The 22,895-nt window shown below is 36.5% G+C and overlaps 2 protein-coding genes across 2 annotated transcripts; both read right to left on the bottom strand.

Moving 5' to 3' along the window:
* Positions 1-2,823: 2,823 nt before the first annotated feature.
* Positions 2,824-3,849, bottom strand: LOC132615904 (low temperature-induced protein lt101.2). The gene is made up of 2 exons (XM_060330496.1): positions 3,689-3,849; positions 2,824-2,986 (listed from the first exon to the last, which is right to left on the bottom strand). The coding sequence occupies exons 1-2, from the start codon at positions 3,767-3,769 to the stop codon at positions 2,903-2,905; spliced, it is 165 nt and encodes a 54-aa protein (XP_060186479.1). The 5' UTR covers positions 3,770-3,849; the 3' UTR covers positions 2,824-2,902.
* Positions 3,850-14,421: 10,572 nt separating this feature from the next.
* Positions 14,422-21,310, bottom strand: LOC132613877 (uncharacterized). Its single transcript, XM_060328164.1, has 3 exons — positions 21,018-21,310; positions 15,454-20,643; positions 14,422-14,679 (listed from the first exon to the last, which is right to left on the bottom strand). Exon 2 carries the CDS (start codon positions 20,630-20,632, stop codon positions 15,485-15,487), a length of 5,148 nt encoding a protein of 1,715 aa, XP_060184147.1. The 5' UTR covers positions 20,633-20,643; positions 21,018-21,310; the 3' UTR covers positions 14,422-14,679; positions 15,454-15,484.
* Positions 21,311-22,895: the final 1,585 nt, after the last annotated feature.

Genomic DNA, 22,895 nt, shown 5'->3' on the forward strand with positions numbered 1-22,895 from the left:
AGGGAATAAGCCTAAAAGGGGGTGGTCTAACGGTAAACCATCTTTTCTTTGCTGACGATTCCTTTATATTTTGTTACGCTAATACTAAAAGTGCTGCTAAAATCTCAAAAATCTTAAGGATTTGTGAACTTTGTTCGGGGCAGAAAACCAACTTTGATAAACGGCAGTATATTTTAGTAGGAATACTACTGAGGAAGAGAAAGTAATATCATACAGAGATAGGGCACATACAAAGGGATATATTTGGGTTTATATCTAGGCCTACCTGTGATAGTTGGGAGATCAAAGAGAAAGATGCTAGAATTTATCAAAGAATGAGTTAAAATTGAGAAAAACAATTTTTAAGTCCTGCGGCCAACAAAAGTGATGCTTAAGTCTGTGCTTTCTACTATTCCTTCATATGGTTTGTCATGTTTTCAATTTCCCGACACTTTATGCAAGGAGATTACTACTATTTTTTCTGATTTCTGGAGCGAACGAAATGAGGAAAAAAGGAGAATGCATTACAAAAAATGACAGAAGCTTTGTAAGGCAAAATCTAAAGGAGGGCTTGGGTTTAGAGATTTAAAAAAAAAAAAATTAACAGGGCCCTATTGGCTAAACTTTCTTGGAGGATTCTAACCTAAGAACATTCCTTACTTCATGAGATGCTAAAGCATAAATATTTTCAGAATTCTTCCTTCCTTAGTGCGAGCTACCCCTCATCTAGTTCTTGGATCTGGAAAAGTATCATCTGGGTAGAGATTTATTGAAACAATGAATTAGATGGAGAATAGGAGATGGGGAAAACTTTAAGGTTTGGACTGATCCATGGATACCAAATTCGAATGACTTTAGACCTACGAGAAAAACTCAAGCAGATTTACAGTTGAAGGTCAAATATCTAATCTAATCGATAAACAAAATCATATATGATATATTCGATACTTCATAATTATTTTGGCCCGAATGATATCAATTGTATTTTGTACATCCATGTATCTAGTAATGGGACTTCTGATAAAATTATTTGGCAATATATAAATTCAGGTAAATACGAGGTCGATTATCATCTAACGAAAGATGTAGCTAATTGTAATGACACTGCACTGAAATGCCTCAAACTAGTTGTCGTTCTTTTACAAAAATTTTGTGTAATTTTTTGTGGTCTATGAATATTAAAAACAAGTATAAACATTTTCTTCGAAAATGCATTCTTAGTGTATTACCAATTAATGCAAATATTTCAAAGAGATTGCATCATACTTGTGATGATCGTAAGGTTTGTGATTTAGAAACAGATTGCATCATACTTGCGATGTTCGTAAGGTTTGTGATTTAGAAACAGAAACGATTGAACATATGTTTTTTAATTGTCTTAAATTTCAATTATTGTGGAAGTTGGCTTCTATCAACTAGCCTGATTTAGAAAATACTACGAATTTTGCAAGATGATGTAATAATTTGTTACGTAATACATGCCAGTACCCAGAGTCCATTGAGCTACTAAGATTAAGTGTGTCTTTTATGGCAAATGTGGATAGCTAGAAATATGTTATGTTTTAACAGTGATATATATATATAAACCTAATGACATACTTAATAAATTCTTCTATCTTTGCTGGTATACCTAATAGAAGTCATGATGAAAATATTACTCTTGCACATGATAGAATTGCTATTTTCACATATGCATAGGTGGAAAAAGAGAAGGCAAGCATTGAAATAGTAGCTGTGAATAGCTGTGATCATTTGCTTCATGCATTTAACACCCTATTCAATTTGTAGGGAAAGCTATAATAGATGAAGCAATAGCAATTCGAAAGTGTTGGAAAGAGCACTGCAGCATGGCAGAATGGCTGGAGAAAAAGTCCTTATACTATGGGGATGCAGAGAATGTTGTACAAATGTTGAGAAATAAAAGCGTTGGAAAGAGCGCTACAGCCCAAAAAGGTAAAGAAAGTTGTACAAATGTTGCCAAAGAAGAAAATAAAAGTTATTTTGGGCTTTCTAGAATTACTACAATCTTGGTATACTCTAGCATCAAAGTTAGAAAGCCCGGCACTAAGCTAAAAAAAAATTACTGCAATCTTGGTAGTATCACGAGGTATTCAGCCACGAATTTGCTTTTGACAGTTATACTAGCAGAAGTGTAACTGCCTTTTCAGCTCAGAGAAGAGGGTTGTGATCCAACTGCATCAAAATTGAAATATTGGTGAAGAGCCCACATAATGGCTGGAAAAAGGTCCTTACACTATCGGATGAATGTGGTACAAATGTTGTAAAAGAAGAAAGACAGTATCCTGGGAAATAAATGCTACTCGCGAGGATATAGCGAGGATATATGAAAATTAATGTGTTCCTTTGAACATATCCAACTTAGAGGAGCTTAGATATATCCCTCGAACATGGAATAGGTTAGCAGTTAGCACATAACCTAGCTAAATTCTCTATTTCCTTCTTATCTAGTATTTCTTGGAACTCCGTTTTCCCATGTTGAGTTGTAAATGATGCAATGGTGTCTTGCGAACATTTGACATAGTTTATGAATTAATGGAATGAAGTCGTTGACTGAAAAAAAAAAAATAGTACTAGTTTTGTGCCTAGTCCACCACGACACAACCCAATTTTCTCTACATGTTTATCCCCAACCTGATTCTTATTTTCAAAGATACAAAACATAGTTCTTGAAGGATTTTCGTACAATAGGCTTTTTTTCTGTAAAGTATGCCCAATATACATTGAACAGTGGAGTACATAAATGGAGGACTATGACTGGAATCACCATGGAAGATTAAAAGGACAAAAAATGAAAATAATAAAAGGTAGAATAAGAAAGGAAAATAGGGGAAACGAAATACAGTGGTATTTATTGGAGAATGATTACAAAGATAAGGAGGCATTTACAGTATAAACATGTTCACTATCCAACTAACACATAAAGTGCGTAAATAATGCCCGGTATGTATCCTAAAAGTGTCAGCAGCACACAAATCCAGAACTCCACCTGCATTTTACCCAAAAAAAAAAGCGCCGAGTCAACATAATCTAAAGCTCTTCAAAAGAAATATTTAGAGGAATTACAGTATTATTACATGAATGATGATGAGGATGCTATTTTCTGGCTCCTAAATTACTAGATCTCCTAAAACGCTATGCATATGGATTTTCACTACTTTAAACACAACATAAATAAATAAATATAAGCAAAAAAAAAAAATGAAAGTGAATAATCTCAGTTGGTGGTTAGAAAAGTACATGGAAAATCATTTTCTTGTATTAGAAACAAAAAAGACCATATCGTTTGGGATACGTCTCTTTATATACTCGAATCAACAAACATTTTAACCACGATAAGCGTTTAAAAGTTCAATCTGTGAGCTACTAAGTATATTGTACTTAAAACAGATCATATTTTGAAGGATAACATGTCAATTATTCCCTGCAAAGTCAAATACAATCCATAATCTTTCAATTGCATATGTATGTTGATCAGTTACTTTTTATTTTACAATTTAATAACAACAACATACCCAAAATCCCACTTGTGGCTACGTAGACCTTACCTAGGAGATAAGGAGGCTGTTTTCGATAAACCCTCGGCTCAATATATTGGGATAAGATATAATCGTACACTATTTGAGTACTGATCAAAAAAAGAATTTAACAAGAAATCCTTTTATTGATTACTTAGGGAAAAAGAACTTACACCACAGCCATAACGGAGGAAGACACCAACAGGAGGAAGGATGATAGCAAGGATTACTTCAAGAAATGTTTCAGAGCCCATTTTTCTATTTTCTCTCTGTGTTTCTTTTGGGTTTTGTGATCTCTCTAAACTTGAGAATTAAGAAGTGAAAGGAGTAAGAAAGATGTGATGCATGTATAATATGTGTCGGCTAATAAGGGCTTAAGAACACACGTGGAAGCACCTCAACACGTGGGATCCTATGCCTGCGTTTATGTGTCTTTCTTAGGAACCTGTACGTTTTGGATTACTCTACACTTTAGCACCAACATTTTGAGATAATAGGATTGAGGTTACTGTGAAAAGGGTTTTATTATTACTATACATGCAAAAAAATACACCCATTAAAAAATTAATAAATATCTCCTGACAAATTATCTTTATTTATTAAAAACAAATTGGCATTGAACAATATGAAAGAGCACTACTTCTTTAATCATAAGGATATAATTGAAAACACTTACCAATTATTATTTTAAATTTCTAAAATGACATTTATTTTAAGTTAATTCTTTTAACTAAGGTGGCACTTCAATTTGGAACGGAGGGAGTAAAACTAGACGTGTCCTCTCTAGATTACTTATTTGTAAGAAGATAGACATAATTTACTGGTCACTATATTAAAAATATATTTTTGCTTTTATTTTGTCCACTTTATCAGAGAAAAATAATTTGTTTTCTATTTTATCCTTGACACTAGTTACTTATATACAAATCATTCCCAAGTCTATTAAGACTTTTACACCAACTAATATTGATATTATGGTAAATTATATACTTTATTTATTAATTTTTAAAGGACATGTGAAATCAATAGTTGACAAGTAAAAGTGAACGGAGAATACGGAAAAGCATTTGAAAACTTTACACGAACGAGTGAATCACAAGTCTCTACTATATAGAAATGGGTGTTGGGTGGGACAAACAAGGACCAACATAGCAATACATACTTGTACCTAAAGCTTTACAAATTGTACATGCAATGAATGTTTGTACCAAAAGCCATATAACTTATAGATTTTAATCAACTAATTTGTTATCCCACATGGACATATGTTATAGTGCTTAATATTAATACTTATTTCCTTCTCATGTATAGACGTTTGCACTTCAATTTTAATTTTTCGACACATTTATTTTCTTCGTGCATTTTTACTTGTTCACTTTTCACTTTTCACGTTCTTACTGAATAATTATTCTCTTCTCACTATTATATATAAGTGTGGTGGGAGGACCAACACAGCTGTGGCAGCTTGTACCAAAAGCTTTATAAATTGTACATGCAATTAATGCTTATATTAAAAGTTATATAACTTGTACACTTTAACCAACTATTTTTCTATCCTGAATGGACATATGTTATAGTACTTAATATTTATTCTCTTCTCATGTATACACGTATGCACTTATTTATTTCTTTCGTGCACTTTTACTTGTTCACTTTTGACTTTTCACGTTCTTTAAGAATTAATAAATCTCACGTAGACATATGTCATAGTACTAAATATTTATCTCTTCTCATGTATACACGTATGCACTTCAATTTTAATTCTCCGACACAAATTTATTTCCTCCGTGCACTTTTACTTGTTTACTTTTGACTTTTCACGTTCTTGCTGAATATTTATTTTCTTCACATGTATACATGTATGCACTTCAATTTTAATTCTCCGACACATATTTATTTCCTCTATGCACTTTTACTTGTTCACTTTTGACTTTTCACAGTATTTAAGAATTAATAAATGAAGCACTCCCTCTGTCCCATATTACTTGGCCACATTACTTGACTTTTCACGTTTTTAAGAATTAATAAATGAAGTACTCCCTTCGTCCTATATTACTTGGCCACATTACTATACTTGACTTTTCACATTCTTTAAGAATTAATAAATGAAGTACTCCCTTCGTCCCATATTACTTGGCTACATTACTAAAACTATATGTTTATTTTTCTATTCTATTTTTTCTTATTATATATAAACGCCCAAGGTGGACGAATACAACAACAATATACAAAAAGCAACTAAATTTGTACTCTAAGCAGGGACTAACATGTGTACATTTCAGAAGTTGAACATTAATTCTACCTCTTGTGTGTTTACTTTTTAAGTACCCAAGGGTCCGCAGTGTCTTAATTGTCCTTTCATTTCCGTCATTTGGCATATACTCCATCTGTCTCAATTTAAGTGTCTATGTTTGACTAGACACGACGTTTAAGAAAAAAAAGATAGACTTACAAATCATGTGGTTCTAAATTAAAAATGTGTATAATCTAATAAAATATCTTTTGAATCTTGTGATTATAAACTTAACATGTAGGATATTTGAATTATCAACTTACTAAATATAAAAAGAGGCGGACATAACCAAAATAACACAATTTGTTTTTATTTAACAACAAGCGCCCAAGGTGGACGAACACAACAACAATAAATTTTACAAAAAGCAACTAAAATTGTACTCTAAGCCGGACTAACTGTCACGGCCCGACTAGGGGCCGTGACGAGTACCCGATACTTGTACCGAGCACCCCTTATTTATCTTGTTACCTTTACCTCTTAGCAAGCCGTATAAACAGTGTCATGTGTTTTTTTTTTGAACATTAAGGAACATTAACATTAGCAGCGTCATTATGAACATAGACTAGTAAACTTCGTTATCACTTTATACAACAACCATGCCAAAACACCATATATCTAACCGTACCTGACTGACTGTACATATCTGTCTACGAGCCTCTAGACATAGTACGTTTATACATAGAAAGGGCTGAGTACTGCCGTGCCCGAATATATATACACAAAATAGTACCAAGGAAGTGAGGCTCCGGAATAACTGGAGCACTGTCAACACTGCTGGTAGAGCTTCTAAGGATCAAATCCGCCTGTCTGCTAACCTGCGCGGCATGAAACGCAGCGTCCACAAGAAGGGACGTCAGTACGAATAGTGTACCGAGTATGTAAGGCATGAATAGTAGCATACGGAAAGTATAAAACGGAAATAACGACATAAGAGAATAATAGCACATGTCCTGAGGTAGAAACATAACCTGTATATATATATACCCTTGGCAGGTGCTATGCGTACTTAGCTTTCCTTTAAGAATCTTTCCTTGTTCATATACATATACATATAAAATAGGACATCTCATATTGCTGAGGCGTCGGCAGCCGATCCATTTAACCATAAATATACACATCCCGCGTCCGGGACGATATCATATCATGTAATGCCAACTGATCAGGTGGATATGCGTTCATAACGCTCTGCCCTTACCTCCATTTCCCCCGTATACATATGCATATATCATGTACATATATCAACGCCTATAGTTCTCTAGCTCTTTTATCATATACATATACGTGTGTCATGTAGGTACATCAGCGTCTATAGCGCTCTGGTGCTTTTATCATATACATATACGTGTATCATGTGCATGTATCAGCGTCTATAGCGCTCTAGCTCTTTCGTCATGTGCATGTTTTAAAAATATATACACATATCTTACATACATTTACATGTCTTATATGCATTTACGTATCCTATATACATATGTCTCATAGGCACGCAGGAAAGCCCAAAGAAGAATCATGTAGTCATCGGAGTGACGTAAGGTCGGTGACCTCCGATTACATTATAGAATACTCGTGATCGCTTTGTCTCACCTTGAAGGAACGGGTATTTTAAGGTGAGACTATCAACGGGGAATAATATTAAAGTAAACGTAGAATGAAATCGGGGCATCATAGATGACAGTTCATAGACTTTGAAATCTTTTAGAAAATAAAGTCATAGCTAGGAAATATAAATAATATTCAAAAATTAGTTTATCATTTTCATGTTTACATAAGATACTTAGCTTAGTCATCTTAGTCATAGAGTCATTCCGGTAGTACGTATCATAGGCATATTCTCTTATCTAACATCATTGTTATCATTATCGTCATGGAAGTGCCCTCGTTAGAGGAGTCATAGTATTTATCATTTGGTAACGAAATCGGGATCAAAGGTTCCCTTTGGATTCACTTCAAGTAAGTCAAGCAAGATTGTAAGGAAAAATCCGAGAGTAGCGGGCCCACCTCGGGCCGGATGGGGTGACGTATATGATTTACATATATTACGTGTCATGTCATTACTTGTGAGGGTCCTAGGGTAATCGGGTCCCACTTATGCAAGTTCTAGGGGTTTAAGAGGTCTTTCCATCATTTGCACACTTTCTAGTTCAATTCTATTGAACAAAAAGTGGAAAACTTTAGGTGCGGATTCCGGGGGCTAGGGTTGTCCCCGAGGCTCGTACCCGACTTATTACATCTAAGACATGCCATAGAAAGAAGAGTGAAGCCTTACATACCTCTTTTCGCTCCTTTTGCTATTCCAAATTCACGTCGCAATCTCGTCAAAATCTGCAAATTGGTCATGTTTACCAAAACTCTTATTAGGGTACTTAGAGTTAGAATCTTAAGGAAACATTTGGCTACCGAAATTTCGGCAGCACTTCCCCTATAAATACTCCATCCCACCAAGTTCAACTTGGCTAATTTCAATCAACAACAATCCCGGGAATTCAAACCCGGCCAAAATATCAACCACAATTTCAACAACAACAATACTAACAACTTCCATATTCAATCAACTTACTACTTCTTCCAAAAACTTTCTAACTTTAATGAAAACAATAACAACCTCATAATCTATATTCCAACAACATCATACTAACCACATTACCTTCCATGCATGCAAGAACATTACATTCAATTTACACAACTTCTAAAACAAACCTCTACCTACTTCAACTTCACTAAGGTTCCTAGACATTCATTAGCAACATAGAGTCCACAACATAACAACAAACAAAATACTAAATAAAATGGACTCATTCTCTTCCATTTTTTTCACCATAACCACACGGCCAACACCAACATACACACTACAACTTCTCAAAATTCATTCAACTTCCATTTTTCACATATCATTCACAACAATAACAACCAAACACTAATTAAAATAATTGAAGCATGACTCCTACATATATATACATACACACGGCCATGTACTATATTTCTCTCCTTCATGAATTTCATCCATTTTAGCATACTACAACACATATAAACCATATATAACACATAAAACAAGATCAAAACTCACCTTTCTTCTTCAACTTCTCACTTGACTACAACTTGACAACTTGTATGATTTTGAATTTTTCTTGCTCCAACAACAACTCCACCTTGTTAATCACCCTTTACTTGGTAGAAAATGATTTTTGAAGAATTTTTATCAATTTTCTTGTTGGTTTTTGATCTTGGCCGAAATGGCCTTCAAGTTTTTCTCCTTCTTTTCTTGTTCTTACTTTCTTGAAAATTCTAGAGAGTTTGATGAAAAAGATGACTTGGTCATCTCTTTATTTACTCATTAACCTTGATGTGGGCTTAAGCCCACACCAAATGGACGGCCAAACAAGGCCCAAACCTTAGCCCACTTATTTTTTTTGATGTTTTTGGGCCAACTCGGTTTGGTCCCGAGTTGGGCCTAGCCCACTGACCTTTCGACCTTAAAACGTCCATATCTCCTTGTACCGACGTCACCTGGGGACCCACGACCTATGGTTGGAAAGCTAATTCAATTATCTACAACTTCTATTTCTTGGTACGTTTCCAAATTCCAAACTTATAATACCGTTTTTGCCCCTAGAAGTCAGATCACCCGAAAACGTTTTCTTAAAATATTCGTTTGGAGGACTTCCACTTTGATTTGGCCCAAGGGTCCTTCTTGAGTTGTGTTTAACTTCTCATATGTGATTCATATGAATTTTCAGATGTCCCAAAAAAATATCGATGTGTGGGTCCCACCTCAGCAATTAATCTGACGTTCAAAAATACGGGATATAACACTAACATGTGTATATTTCAGAAGTTTAACATTAATACTACCTCTTGTGTCTTTACTTTTTAAGTTCTCATGTTTACTTTTTAAGTCCGCACGTGTCCGCAATGTCTCAATTGTCCTTTTGTTTCCTTCATTAGGCATATACTCCCTCTGTCTCAATTGAAGTGTTTACGTTTGACTAGACACGGAGATTAAGAAATAAAGATAGACTTTTGAATCTTGTGGTTCTACATTAAAAATGTGTATAATATAATAAAATATCCTTTGAATCTTGTGATTATAAACTTGACATGTAGGATATTTGAATTGTCAACTTACTAAATATAAAAAGAGGCGGAAATAACCAAAATAAGACAAATTTGAACAACAATTGAGAAATTAAGGGGAAAAATAAGAGGAAAGGAAAAAAAATATAGAGACTCACTAAGGAGAATCGCAGTATTATTTGCAAAATCTTTTTTTGCGCGGATTGCCCTTCATTTGGGCTGGTCTTTAATTTTTACCCTTCAAATTGGTGGTCTTTAAGTATTGCCCCTCGCCTAACACCCTGAGGTTGTGGGTTCGAACCCCAGCTCAGTAAAAAAAAAAAAATAGCAAGGCAATTCTCTATTATCCCTTAAAATAGTTAAAGGGTCCTTCAGTTTGATTCATATTCCGATCAAAAACCTTACTTCTTAAAAGGGTTTAATCCTTTGGTTCATATTCTAATCGCAAAAAAATTATTTCTTAAAAGGGTTTAATCCTTTTCCGGTTACAGATTGGTGAACAAATCACGACAGCCAATATAGAATGCCATGGCAATTGAAACGCAGGGAGTGCCATCAAGAAAGTAAAAGCCAAACTGACACTAGGACATGCCCCGCCCAATTTCTTGTATAATTCTTGTTTTTGTCGGGTCATAATTTATAGTAAAGCTGGCAACCGGTTTCGCCTTACCGGTTTTAACCGGTAACCGGACCGGTTAAATCGGAACCGGTAGAACCGGTTAACCGGTTCCGGTTAACCGTGTAATGGTTTACCGGTCCGGTTTCAATATTTTGAAAAACGGAACCGGTTTAACCGGTAAAAATTAAAACAAAAAAAATGAAAGAGTCGTTGGGCTTAATGGACCGTTGGCAACGGTCCATTTGCAAAAATGGCCGTTGCCAAACGGTCAGTTTTTTAATTTTTAGCCCCCAATTTTTTTTTTTAACACTTTAACCCATCCCCACCCCTATATAAACCCTTCTTCATTTTCATTTTGATGCACATCAATTCACTCTTCTTCATCTTTCTATCAAATCTCAATCTCTCAATTATAGTTACTTTGCAATAATTAGCCACAAAATCTTATTATAGTTTCAACTTTCAATTATTAATTTTGCAATTATAATATTGTTGGTGGAGTTGGTGATTTTGCAATAATCCGAAGTAGCTTTGGTGGATTTGCAATTCTAGCTGCCTTCACTTTGTTGGAAATTAATCCGGCAATTTGGTACCTTCGTTCCAACTCTATCTTTATTTTTCGCAATTTATTTTTGGCAATTTAATTTTCGCAATTTAACTTGTTGTAATTTATTTTCTTGTGATTTATTTGATTGTGATTTAAATTAATTCTATTTAATAATGTCAAAGAGATTAAGACGTGGTGCCGGTAGTAGTAGTCGTACTGTTAGGGGTGCGCTTAATGAGGAAACATTTGTGGAAGAAACACCTAATTTAGGTATTGATGTTGGTGGAAATAATCCACTTTTAGGTCATGAGGCAATGCAACAACATTTTACCGACACTTTTAATGAAGACTTAGATGATGATGATGATGAAACACAACCCCCCGAAAATCCCATAGGAGATACATGTCCTGCACAATCACATACACAAGACAAACCGCCTAGAACTCGTAAGCCAACAGCTAAAGTTTGGAAATTTATGACTAAGAATAGGGAAAACCAAACAGCTACGTGTACCCTATGTGGACAAGTATTTAGTTTTAAGCAAGGAACTGGTAAGGATGGTGGAACGGGTACACTAAATGCTCATATGAGAACCAAACATATGGATGTTTGGGGAGAGCAAACGGGTTCAAATGTGGGGGGGGATTCAAATGACGATAGACCCACGAACCGGTAGAAATTTTAAGTATGACAAGAAAAAAGAACGCGTAGAAATAGCTAAAATGGTAGCTTATGATTGTTTACCATTTTCCTTTCCCTCGGGTTTGGGATTTGTTACTTACATTCAACGTTGTTATAACCCGTTATTTGAGGGTATTCCTAGAAGTACTTGTAGAGCCGATGTTATAGATTTGTTTAAAAAATATAGATTTTATTTGCGCCATGTATTTAATTCTTTAAATTGTAATGTTTGTCTTACCGCTGATTTGGGTCTTAGTATTAACCATTTAGATTTTTTTGCTATTACATGTCATTGGGTTGATGACAACTGGGTTATGCAAAAAAGAATTATAGCTTTTTTATATGACGAAGGAAAAGATCGTCACGATGGAAATTTTTTAGCCGATTCAATGTCTACTATAATGAGATTTTATGACATTTATAGAAAAACACTTTGTATTGCTTTAGATAATGCTTCTACTAATACAAAGGCAATTGGTCTTTTAAAAAGAGAAATAAACCCTCCTCTAAGAAATACTTTTCATGTAAGATGTAGTTGTCACATTTTAAATTTAATTATTAAAGATGGTCTTGTGCATTTTGATGATTCTGTTCAAAAAGTTAGAAATGCTGTTGCGTTTCTTTTTTGTAATGCTAATAGGGGAAGAATTAGAGATTTTAAGAATGCTTGTGTGGAAAATAACCTTAGACCTAGGAAAATTCAAGTAGAAATTGAGACTAGGTGGAACTACACTTACATTATGCTACAACAAGCATATGAGTATAGGATTCCCATACAACAAGTTCACAACAAATATAATACTGATAGTGAGGATTGGTTAACTTTTAGGCATTGGGAAGATGTTAAAGAATGTATTGAACTCTTAGAAATTTTTTATAATGCAACTCTTGCTTTTTCTAGACAATTTTATCCCACGGTAACCGGAATTTTAGCCTACTTAGCGGAAATAGCTAGAGTTTTACAAGAGTATAAATATAAACCCGATTATCAAGTGGCTATTTTTGAAATGATAATCAAATTTAAGAAGTATTTTTTTCCCATCCCAACTTTATTTATATTGGGTTCCCTTTTAAATCCTTGTTTAAAAGTGTTTTATACTAAAAATTTGGTTAGTCAAATTTATATATTTTTAGAAATTGAAGAGGGAGTTCAACCATCTTTAGCTGAAGCCGATCTCGCTATTGATGATGAGTTTAGAAGAGTTTTTACTCATTATTCTAGTTTGGAAGAACGTGCTTCACCCTTTGCTCCACGCCCTACTACTTCTCAGAGTAGCAAAAAGGACTTGTCGGGTTTAAAAATTTTACATTCACAGCCAACTTCTTCTTCTTCTACTGCAAACTTTGATGAATTTAACTTTTATTTGATGCAGTCAAATGTGGATATCAGCCAACTGGATGAGGTGGACGTCTTAGCATGGTGGAAGAAGTACAAGGCAAGCTATCCGGTACTTTCAAGAATGGCTCGAGATATCCTTACGGTTCAAGTATCAACCGTGGCTTCGGAGAGCGCATTTAGCCAAGGAAGACAGCAAATTGGAGACCATAGACATTCATTATCCGGCTTTAGCTTGCAAGTACTAGTGTGCATTCGAGATTGAATTAGATCGGAGCGACGCAATCAAAACTCAGAAGCGGAGCAAGGCGAAGAGGAAGAAACTGAAGATTTGATAGCTAGTGGACCGGACCAAATGGAAGACTTTGAAGATATTTCCATGAACGAATATGATGTTGGGGAAATTAACGAAATTGTTCAAAATTGGTGATTTTATTATTGTACTATTTTTGTATAACTCATGTATTATTTGCAAGTTAAAAAAAAATACAACTTGCAAATAAATGTTATCCAAGAATGAATAAAATATATGGCTCATTGAGCTTTCTTCTATTTACTTGTGTTCATATTTTTACTTTTATTAAGTTATGAATATACCTAAAATATACTAAGAATATACTTATAAGTATATTAAGTTATATAGTATACTTAAACATATATAAGTATATATAGTATATAAAGAAAAAATAGTATATATAGTATATATAGTATATAAGTAAGTATATATAGTATATAGTACATATATATATAGTATATATCGTAGATATGTATATATAGTATATATATTAAGTTATACCTATATATAAGTATATAATGTATATGTAAGTTATACATATATATGTATACGAAAAACACTATTCTGTATTACTAACTTGCTGTTAGGCTGTTAGTCAGTAAATATTTAAACTTTAATTATAAAGTTGTATAACATATGAAAATATAGCTACAATATACAAATAAATACTATAATATATATATATAATACAAAAAACAAAAAAAATATATTTTAAGCAATCCAAACCGGACCGGTTCCGGTTTGGACTTTAAAACCGGTAAACCGGAACCGGTTAGGCGGTTCCGGTTTTGGAACCGGAACCTGCCGGTTTCCTAACCGGTTCCCGGTCCGGTTCCGGTTGGAACCGGTTAACAGGCATAATTTATAGTATCAAGAAGTTCCAGATAAATTAAATTGGCCACCTAACTAGAAACTGGAGCTTAAGAAATTCTTGTTCCACCTTTTGCATTAACCTAGACATCTTTTAAGCCCACCTCACGTGTGTAATTTAATTTTATTATTCATAGGCATGTACCTTCAGTGCATCTTGAGAGATTTTATAACATAATTTATCCAGGACTCGCCAAAATTTCAATTTCATTCATCCAGAAAGATCAAGAGGGAACTGGAAAGATGATCAGAAGCTCGATATCGATGCATCATGCATACATCATTTCTAATAGAGCAGGAGGGAAAACTCTTCTCCAGAAATTGAACGAGAAGTACAGACAGAAATGAAGTTTCTTTTTACAAACAGATGTGTCACCCTCCCTCCAGCAACCCACTCTAATGAAAGATGTTACTGTCGCCGCCGCTGAATAATCATGTCTCCTTCAACCTACAATATGAAGCAGAATAGTAGTCAGAAAAAAGGATCCCGAGCAAAGACACTTGAGCCGAAAGCTAATTAGTTGCTATAAAATGTAAAGGAAACTAACATCCAACATATAAAGAATCTAGAAACGACTTGACAAACTATAAAAGAATTGGTTTTGTAGAAATGTAGTTAAAATTACTTGAACCCTGGAAATCATAATAAGAATTTTCATAGTCAAAAAATTACTCCCTCTGTTTCAATCTGTGTCTTACTCTTCTTTTTAGCTTGTATCGAAAAGAATGTCGCTTTTTATATTTAGCAACTCTTTCATTCCAACATTCCACATGACTAAGACCAAAATATTCAAAGGATATTTTGTACATTACAAACATCTTTAGGTTAAGACCACAAGATACAAAAGTCTTCTTAAACTCCGTGCCCAATCAAACTAAGACATAAAACTGGAAAGAGGGAATATTTAAGAATTTACGGAAAGATAGCCATTACAACTTGAGAAAACACCATATCCCAAAATTCAGGAGAGGATGGCAATTTAGATACTGAAAAGACTTTCCCTCCATATGGGTACGAGTAATTTCTTGTGAGTAAAAATTCTATAGCTTGCTCCTATTTACTGAACATGGTATGTAAAGAAAGCACATAAAAACTACCCCTTTAAAGAGGAGCTAAGGCCACAATGAAATTGTTTCTTGCCAAATTAGCAAATTAGACCAAACAAATGAGCTTTCAAATGCATTGCATTCAAGAGTGCATCTACAATGGGCAAATAATTACCTGAAACTACGATCATTTTGGAGCTGTAGCATCAAATAGCTCCCTCCATGTCTGGTGTAATTGTAAGGAGCATGGGCTTAAATGAGATAACTGGTGTGTAGCTGAGCTCATAAGTCACTTGCCGTGATCCAAAGACGTTGAACGTTCCTACACTACTATGAGCAACCTCTGCATCAGAACCCCTTTTAAAGACCACCCTAGCCCGAGAAGACTCTTGATTAACTTCAGTTTCTAATTCCTTCAATGGTCCAAACCGCCTAAACATTTTATTAAGGTTCATTTCAGATGGAAGAGGACCACCCTCAGCAAAAATTAAAATGAGTTCTGCTGGCTCATGCTTCCTCTTCTCAATGTCCTCAGGAGGAACACCTGGTGTCATGTCAATATCGGTACTGGGTTTTCTTTTTCTAGTGTATGATCTACGACCCGGTTTATTGGATTTCTCTGGATCATTGACCGTAAGCTGATGTTCCCCTCCTCCCCCACTTTGACTATTCTGCAATGGCTGCTCCTCCCCATAGTTTTGTACAATCCTGTCTGTCCAATAAGAATCATTTACATCATCGAACTCAAATTCTTCAGCAAAACCAGCTACAGTTTGTGAAGCTCTTTTCTTTCGACCACCACCAGGTCTTCCCGCCGACGAATTCTGCTTCTTCTGGAGCGCAGCAACTGAATTTCTAAAACCTGAAAAGAAAGTAGTGATGGTTTTTAAGAAGCGGTAGCCTTTCAACGGAGCCCATGCCACCAACTGAAGTTGTGAGAGCAACTCATTTGGAGAAGGTAATTCAGTTGGAATCACAACTTTTCCCTTTGGAGAGTCCTGTAATTGAACATCGGCCCCACTTTGATCACTGTTGCACTTCACAAGTGAGGCTGGACGAGTTAATTGGCTTGCCACTCTTTGAATGCATTCACCAATACGGAAGGACGGCTTAGGCGCAGTGGTTGACACTTTAGCAGCATAAACACTTGTTTTCTTGTTCGATCCATCAGTACGAGAATCAACAGCCTTCCTCTTTTTGCTGGACATGAGTGTTTTTCCATCTGAATCATCTTCAGCATAGGGAGAATACTCACACTCCTCATCGTCCATCAGCTCTGACAAGCTCCGCTCTTTCATTTTATGCTGTGAGCTATCTTTTGAACTGTGCTTACGTTTGTGAACAGAGGCTTTACTGATGTGATGTTGCTCACTGTCTTCCGAAGCAAGACCATTATCGTCAATTGCACTGGGAACGTCGGCGTCATTTTCTAGTAATTCTCCACTTAACAAGAATTCTGCCGGTGGACGATATCCTTTGAAGTTACAAAAGGCCACTAGCTGAGCTCGAGCAATAGTGAGATCCAACCTATCAGCCCGACAAGTTGGTGACAGGGCTAACGCTTTCAAATAGTGCATGAGCTTATCAGGTCCAAACGAAGTGACTCCGGTTGATTTGTCCAATCCATATCTTTTACTTTCACGAATCCCAGCATTCTCCACAATCTGACATGAAATCTCATCATAGGAGTCTTCAGGTGTGCATGAGCAAGCAAGGCCAAGTTCAACGCGTCTTGAAACCTCTTCTAAAGCAGAGCTTATAGCATTTTGAAATGTTTCTGAATTATTTTGCTTCTCAATCTGGGAGAAATGAGAATAAAATGGCCTCAACACAGATGCTTCATTCCAAGCAAAAGTACGATCTCCAAAATAAGCTACCAAAAAGCAATCTCTCTTGTAGTACTTGATGGCCTTTTCTGAAGCATCGGAAGGATCAAATATCTGTCCAGGCCACCATGGATGGCTTCTAACTTTTCCCCAGACTAAATCAGATATAGAGTACAAGCCCTCATTTTCTGGTGGAACAAGATAACCAGGATGCAACTTCACCAAGCTCACAGGCTTCTCATTCGGTAGCACAGTGTCGCTAGTCTCGGACGCAACTTCTTCAGTTTCTTTGTCTTGCTTTGAAGATTCCTGCACAGTATCAGGATGCAGCTTCTCAACTTCGCCTTTCTCATGCTCATCTGTAACCATCATTTCTGGAGTATGCACATCGAAATCAATACCCTTATTTGCCTCAAAAGGGTCCTGGTCCTCTACAATTTGATCTCCAACTGGAGGAGGGACATCAGCATCAGAATTTATTGCAGCCTCAGATTTTATAGCACCCTCTGCATTAGAGTTTTTTTCTTCATTTAATAGTGCACCAGCAGTTGTTGCATTACCGGCATCATGATCCATCTCGACATGCTCCAATACACCACCTTGATTCACAGAGGGTTCAGATTCTTCAGTAATATTTGAATGCATTCCTGTAACAGCACTTTTTTTTGTATCATGAGCCAGATCATGACCTTGAGCAGGATCTTCTCCAAGAGCAGTGTCTTTAGCCTCCACATTGTGTTCAGCCTCGACCTTTAAGTAGTCGTCTTTTAATAAAAGAGGCGACTTACCATCAACAGTATCAGACTCTGAGGTTTTGGAAGTGTCCTGACATGCTAATGAGGTTCCTTCTGGAACTTCAGTCATGACATCATCATTACATGACACTGCACTCACCTGGGGATCGCCTTCGTTTCCAGCATAGTTATCAAAAAGCAATAAGCTCTCGTTCTCAACATGCTGCAGTGACATGTCGCTATCCAAACCTTCTGGCAGCAAGTGTGTTACTTTGTTTGTTTCATCCGCAGTGTTCATCTCTCTTGTGCTAACAATAGTCTCAATAGACACGGTGCAACTTAAGCTTGTGGTACTTCCAAGCAGGGCATTCCCGTCCTTGTCCATTACAACACTAGCTCCATCATTTCTGCAAGCTGGTTCACAAGAGGTTTCCAGGAGTTCTGTTCTCGTATCATTTTCCAACCTGGCATCAACCTCCACTATATTCAGACTTTCCTCATTCGCGGTAAAAGTCAATGTGCCAGTTGTCTCGTGACGAACCCCCTCGACTTCCATCTCCTCAAGGTGTCCTGTATCATGAGCACTAGCCTGTAAAGGAAGTGGGAAGTCATCATGAGTAACTTCGCTAACTCCATCCACTACCTTAGGCTGCACATCTGGCAACTCGTCTGAACCACCTAAGCTCCCATTATCACTGGGTATTGGAACTTTACAACTTGAGATCTCACTACCCTCCAAAGTTGCCTCTTTATGATTGCCAGTTTGGGTTTCCATATGAGAAGTTTCTGCCTGAGTACATAAAGCAAGAACTTTTTTATCTTCATGCATGTTATCAACCTCAAATTCCTGAACCTCGGCATGGTTTGCTTTTTCACAAGAAGAACCAATAAGCCCATTCTCTGCTGCCAAATTTTCCTCCAATCCATGTTCTTGCTTCCCAGGGTGCAATGGCACATCATCACCATTGATGCCTAAGGATTGATCATGTGCAACTGGGGTATGCTCAACACTAACTACCTTAATATCTCCTCCCTTATCTTCAGGGATTTGACTGTTTGGTTTCAATGAAATCATGTCATCAGCACAATTGCTAGCAGAACCTTGAGACACTGATACATCTACACCCAGATTATCATGAACTGCGGGAACCTGATGGCACGTGTTAATTATTTGATCATCATGGTTAATTGTCTCCAGGGGTTCAACCACTGTATTTGAATTGTTATTCACATAAACATCAGTTTCCATGGGTTCAATGTCAGGATGTGAATTCTCATCCTCGTTGCCCAAGACAACTGTCTCTCGATGTGAATTCTCATCCTTGTTGCACAAGTCATCACTCTGCTGATCATAGACATTGGTTTCCATGGTTTCAACTTCTGAATGTGCTTTCTGTACCACCCCACTGTCCTGATGTGAATCCTCATCCTTGTTTCCCAATTCATCTCTCTCCTGATCACGGACATCAGTTTCCAAGGTTTCAACTTCTGACTGTGCTTTTTGTACTGCTCCACTATCCTGATGTAAATTTTCATCCTTGTCCCCACCAGCATCTCTCTCCTGATCATGGGCATCAGTTTCCATGGTTTCAACTTCTGAGTGTGCTTTTTGTACTATTCCACTATCCTGATGTGAATTTTCATCCTTGTTCCCCACGGCATCTCTCTCCTGATCATGGGCATTGGCTTCCATGGTTTCAACTTCTGAATGTATTTTTTCTACAACGCCACAATCCAGTGACACAGCTCCTTCAGCTGGATGATCTGATATCTGACCCCTTGCATGACTAGAAGTATCTTCCTCACTAGCCTGGCCAGCTATCTCTCTGACTGAACTTTCATCTTTTTCAGAAGAATCCAATCTCAGATTGCTAGCCTCTTCCATTACGAGATTCGAACTGTCTTGTGGCACAAATGGAGTAGATCCAATCGGCCGCTCAATTCCAGGATTCCACACCCCATCATCAGAAAGACCCACTCTTTGCGGTGTCAATTCAGCAGGTGCAGCACTCATTTCAACAGATACAGTGCTCCTAACAACATTCCCCTCAGCCTCCTCCTCTCTAACTCTCTCAGCTGTTTCACTCGGCAACATGGGAACAGCCTCATTTTTCACTGTCTCAGAAACAACCCCGGATGACCCTGCAACATCAACTGAAGTCAAATCAGCAAGCGCAGCAGATTCAGTGCTCCTGACAACATTACCATCAACATCCTCCTCGCTAACACCGAAGTTGACTTTCTCTACAACGGAACAGGCTGTTACACTTGGCACCTCGGGAATAATCTCAGTGCCAGATGTCTCAGAAATATTCCTGGATGACCCTGCAACATCAACTGAAGTCAAATCAGCAGATTCAGTGCTCCTGACAACATTAACCTCAACATCCGCCTCACTAACACTGAAGCTGACTTTCTCTAAAACAGAACTCACTGTTACACTTGGCACCTCGGGAAAACTCTGTGCACCAGCTGCCTCGGCAACATCCCTGGATGACCCTGCAACATCAACGACACCTTCAACCTCGTTTCCAGTATTCCCATCATCCTTAGCATCCCTTAATTGAAAATCGCTATGATCATCCAAAGTGTCTGCTTTTCCCGATCCCTCTTGCCCCAGTTCACCACCATCACCACAAATCCCATCAACAAACACATCAGAACCTACTACCTCTACCATTATCTCTTCAACATCTTCCTCATTATAAGGCTCATCAGCTTGTCCCTCACATCCCAAATTTTCGGTAAGTTCTGAAACACTAGTGACTGAACTTACCCCTTCTTGCTCATCCATGGTTACAGAATCTGGAATACAAGATAAACATCAAATTTTTCAACTTTCTATTTCAAGAATCACCCTAAAGAAGACAATTTCAAGAAACCATAAGCAGCAAATCTTTCAACTTTTTATTCAAGAATCACCCTAAAGAAGATAATTTCAAGAAACCATAAGCAGCCAACTTTCAACTTTCTATTTCAAGAATCACCCTAAAGAAGATAAATTCAAGAAAAAGATAATTTCAAGAAACCATAAAACCCTAATGGCCAGGACTAACAAATCTAAGCAAGTGGATCTACAGAATGAAGAGAACAGCAAAAATAATTCAAGATTCACACAACGAGCATAAACCCTTTGAGCTATTTAAGTTAACAAAAGAAGTAGAGAAAAAAGATAGTACCTTTTGAGCTATTCGACTGAGTTTTTTGTTTTTTTGAGGGTTTACTGTGTGAGAGAGAAAGAGAGAGAAAAGGGTCTGTTTCGCGATTTGACGGAAAATAAGGAAAAAGAAAAACGAAATGAGTTGAAACAGAAAGTAAATAAGCCGAATTAAGTGCTTGTTTGTCCTTGTTTCTGAATCTTTGAAACGTAGTTGCAGTTCCAAAGTGAGATAATGGGAATATCCAACCACATTTTGACACGCTCGTGAGTTGACTGCTCCTAGTTAGAGAATTACTATTTGAGTTTTGAGTTATTCAGGAAACTTTATAGCACTGAAAGGAAATTAAGAAAATGGTGAGGCCTAGGTAAAGGTGTCAACCGGTTCATTGTAATCGGTTTTAACCGGTAACCGGACCGGTTAAACCGAAACCGGTATAACCGGTTAACCGGAACCGGTTAACCGGATATTAGTTTATCGGTTCGGTTCCAAATTTTTTTTAACCGGAACCGGACCGGTTAAACCGGTTAAAATTAAAAAAAAAAAAAAAAAAAGAGCCGTTGGGCCTCGGTAATGGACCGTTGGCAACGGTCCATTTGCAAAAATGGTCGTTGCCAAACGGTCATTTTCTTAATTTTTGGCCCCCAAATTTTTTTTTTTAACACTTTAACCCCTCCCCCACCCCTATATAAACCCTTCTTCATTTTCATTTCAATTCACTCTTCTTCATCTTTCTCTCAAATCTCAATCTCTCAATTATAGTTACTTTGCAATAATTAGCCACAAAGTCTTATTATAGTTTCAACTTTCAATTATTAATTTTGCAATTATAATATTGTTGGTGGAGTTGGTGATTTTACAACAATCCGAAGTAGCTTTGGTGGATTTACAATTCTAGCCGCCTTCGCTTTGTTGGAAATTAATCCGGCAATTTGGTACCTTCATTCCAACTCTATCTTTAATTTTCGCAATTTAATTCTAGCAATTTATTTTTCGAAATTTAATTTACGCAATTTAATTCTAGCAATTTATTTTTCGAAATTTAATTTACGCAATTTAATTCTAGCAATTTATTTTTCGAAATTTATTTTCTTGTGATTTATTTGATTGTGATTTAAATTATTTCTATTTAATAATGTCAAAGAAATTAAGACGTGGTGCCGGTAATAGTAGTCGTACTGTTAGGGGTGCGCTTAATGAGGAAACATTTGTCGAAGAAACACCTAATTTAGGTATTGATGTTGGTGGAAATAATCCATTTTTAGGTCATGAGGCAATGCAACAACATTTTACCGACACTTTTAATGAAGACTTAGATGATGATGATGATGAAACACAACCCCCGAAAATCTCATAGGAGATACAGGTCCTGCACAATCACATACACAAGACAAACCGCCTAGAACTCGTAAGCCAACAGCTAAAGTTTGGAAATTTATGACTAAGGATAGGGAAAACCAATCAGTTACATGTACCCTATGTGGACAAGTATTTAGTTTTAAGCAAGGAACTGGTAAGGATGGTGGAACGGGTACACTAAATGCTCATATGAGAACCAAACATATGGATGTTTGGGGAGAGCAAACGGGTTCAAATGTGGGGGGGGATTCAAATGACGATAGACCCACGAACCGGTAGAAATTTTAAGTATGACAAGAAAAAAGAACGCGTAGAAATAGCTAAAATGGTAGCTTATGATTGTTTACCATTTTCCTTTCCCTCGGGTTTGGGGTTTGTTACTTACATTCAACGTTGTTATAACCCGTTATTTGAGGGTATTCCTAGAAGTACTTGTAGAGCCGATGTTATAGATTTGTTTAAAAAATATAGATTTTATTTGCGCCATGTATTTAATTCTTTAAATTGTAATGTTTGTCTTACCGCTGATTTGGGTCTTAG

The sequence above is a fragment of the Lycium barbarum genome, chromosome 10 (assembly GCF_019175385.1).
Source record: "Lycium barbarum isolate Lr01 chromosome 10, ASM1917538v2, whole genome shotgun sequence".
NCBI lineage: Eukaryota > Viridiplantae > Streptophyta > Magnoliopsida > Solanales > Solanaceae > Lycium > Lycium barbarum.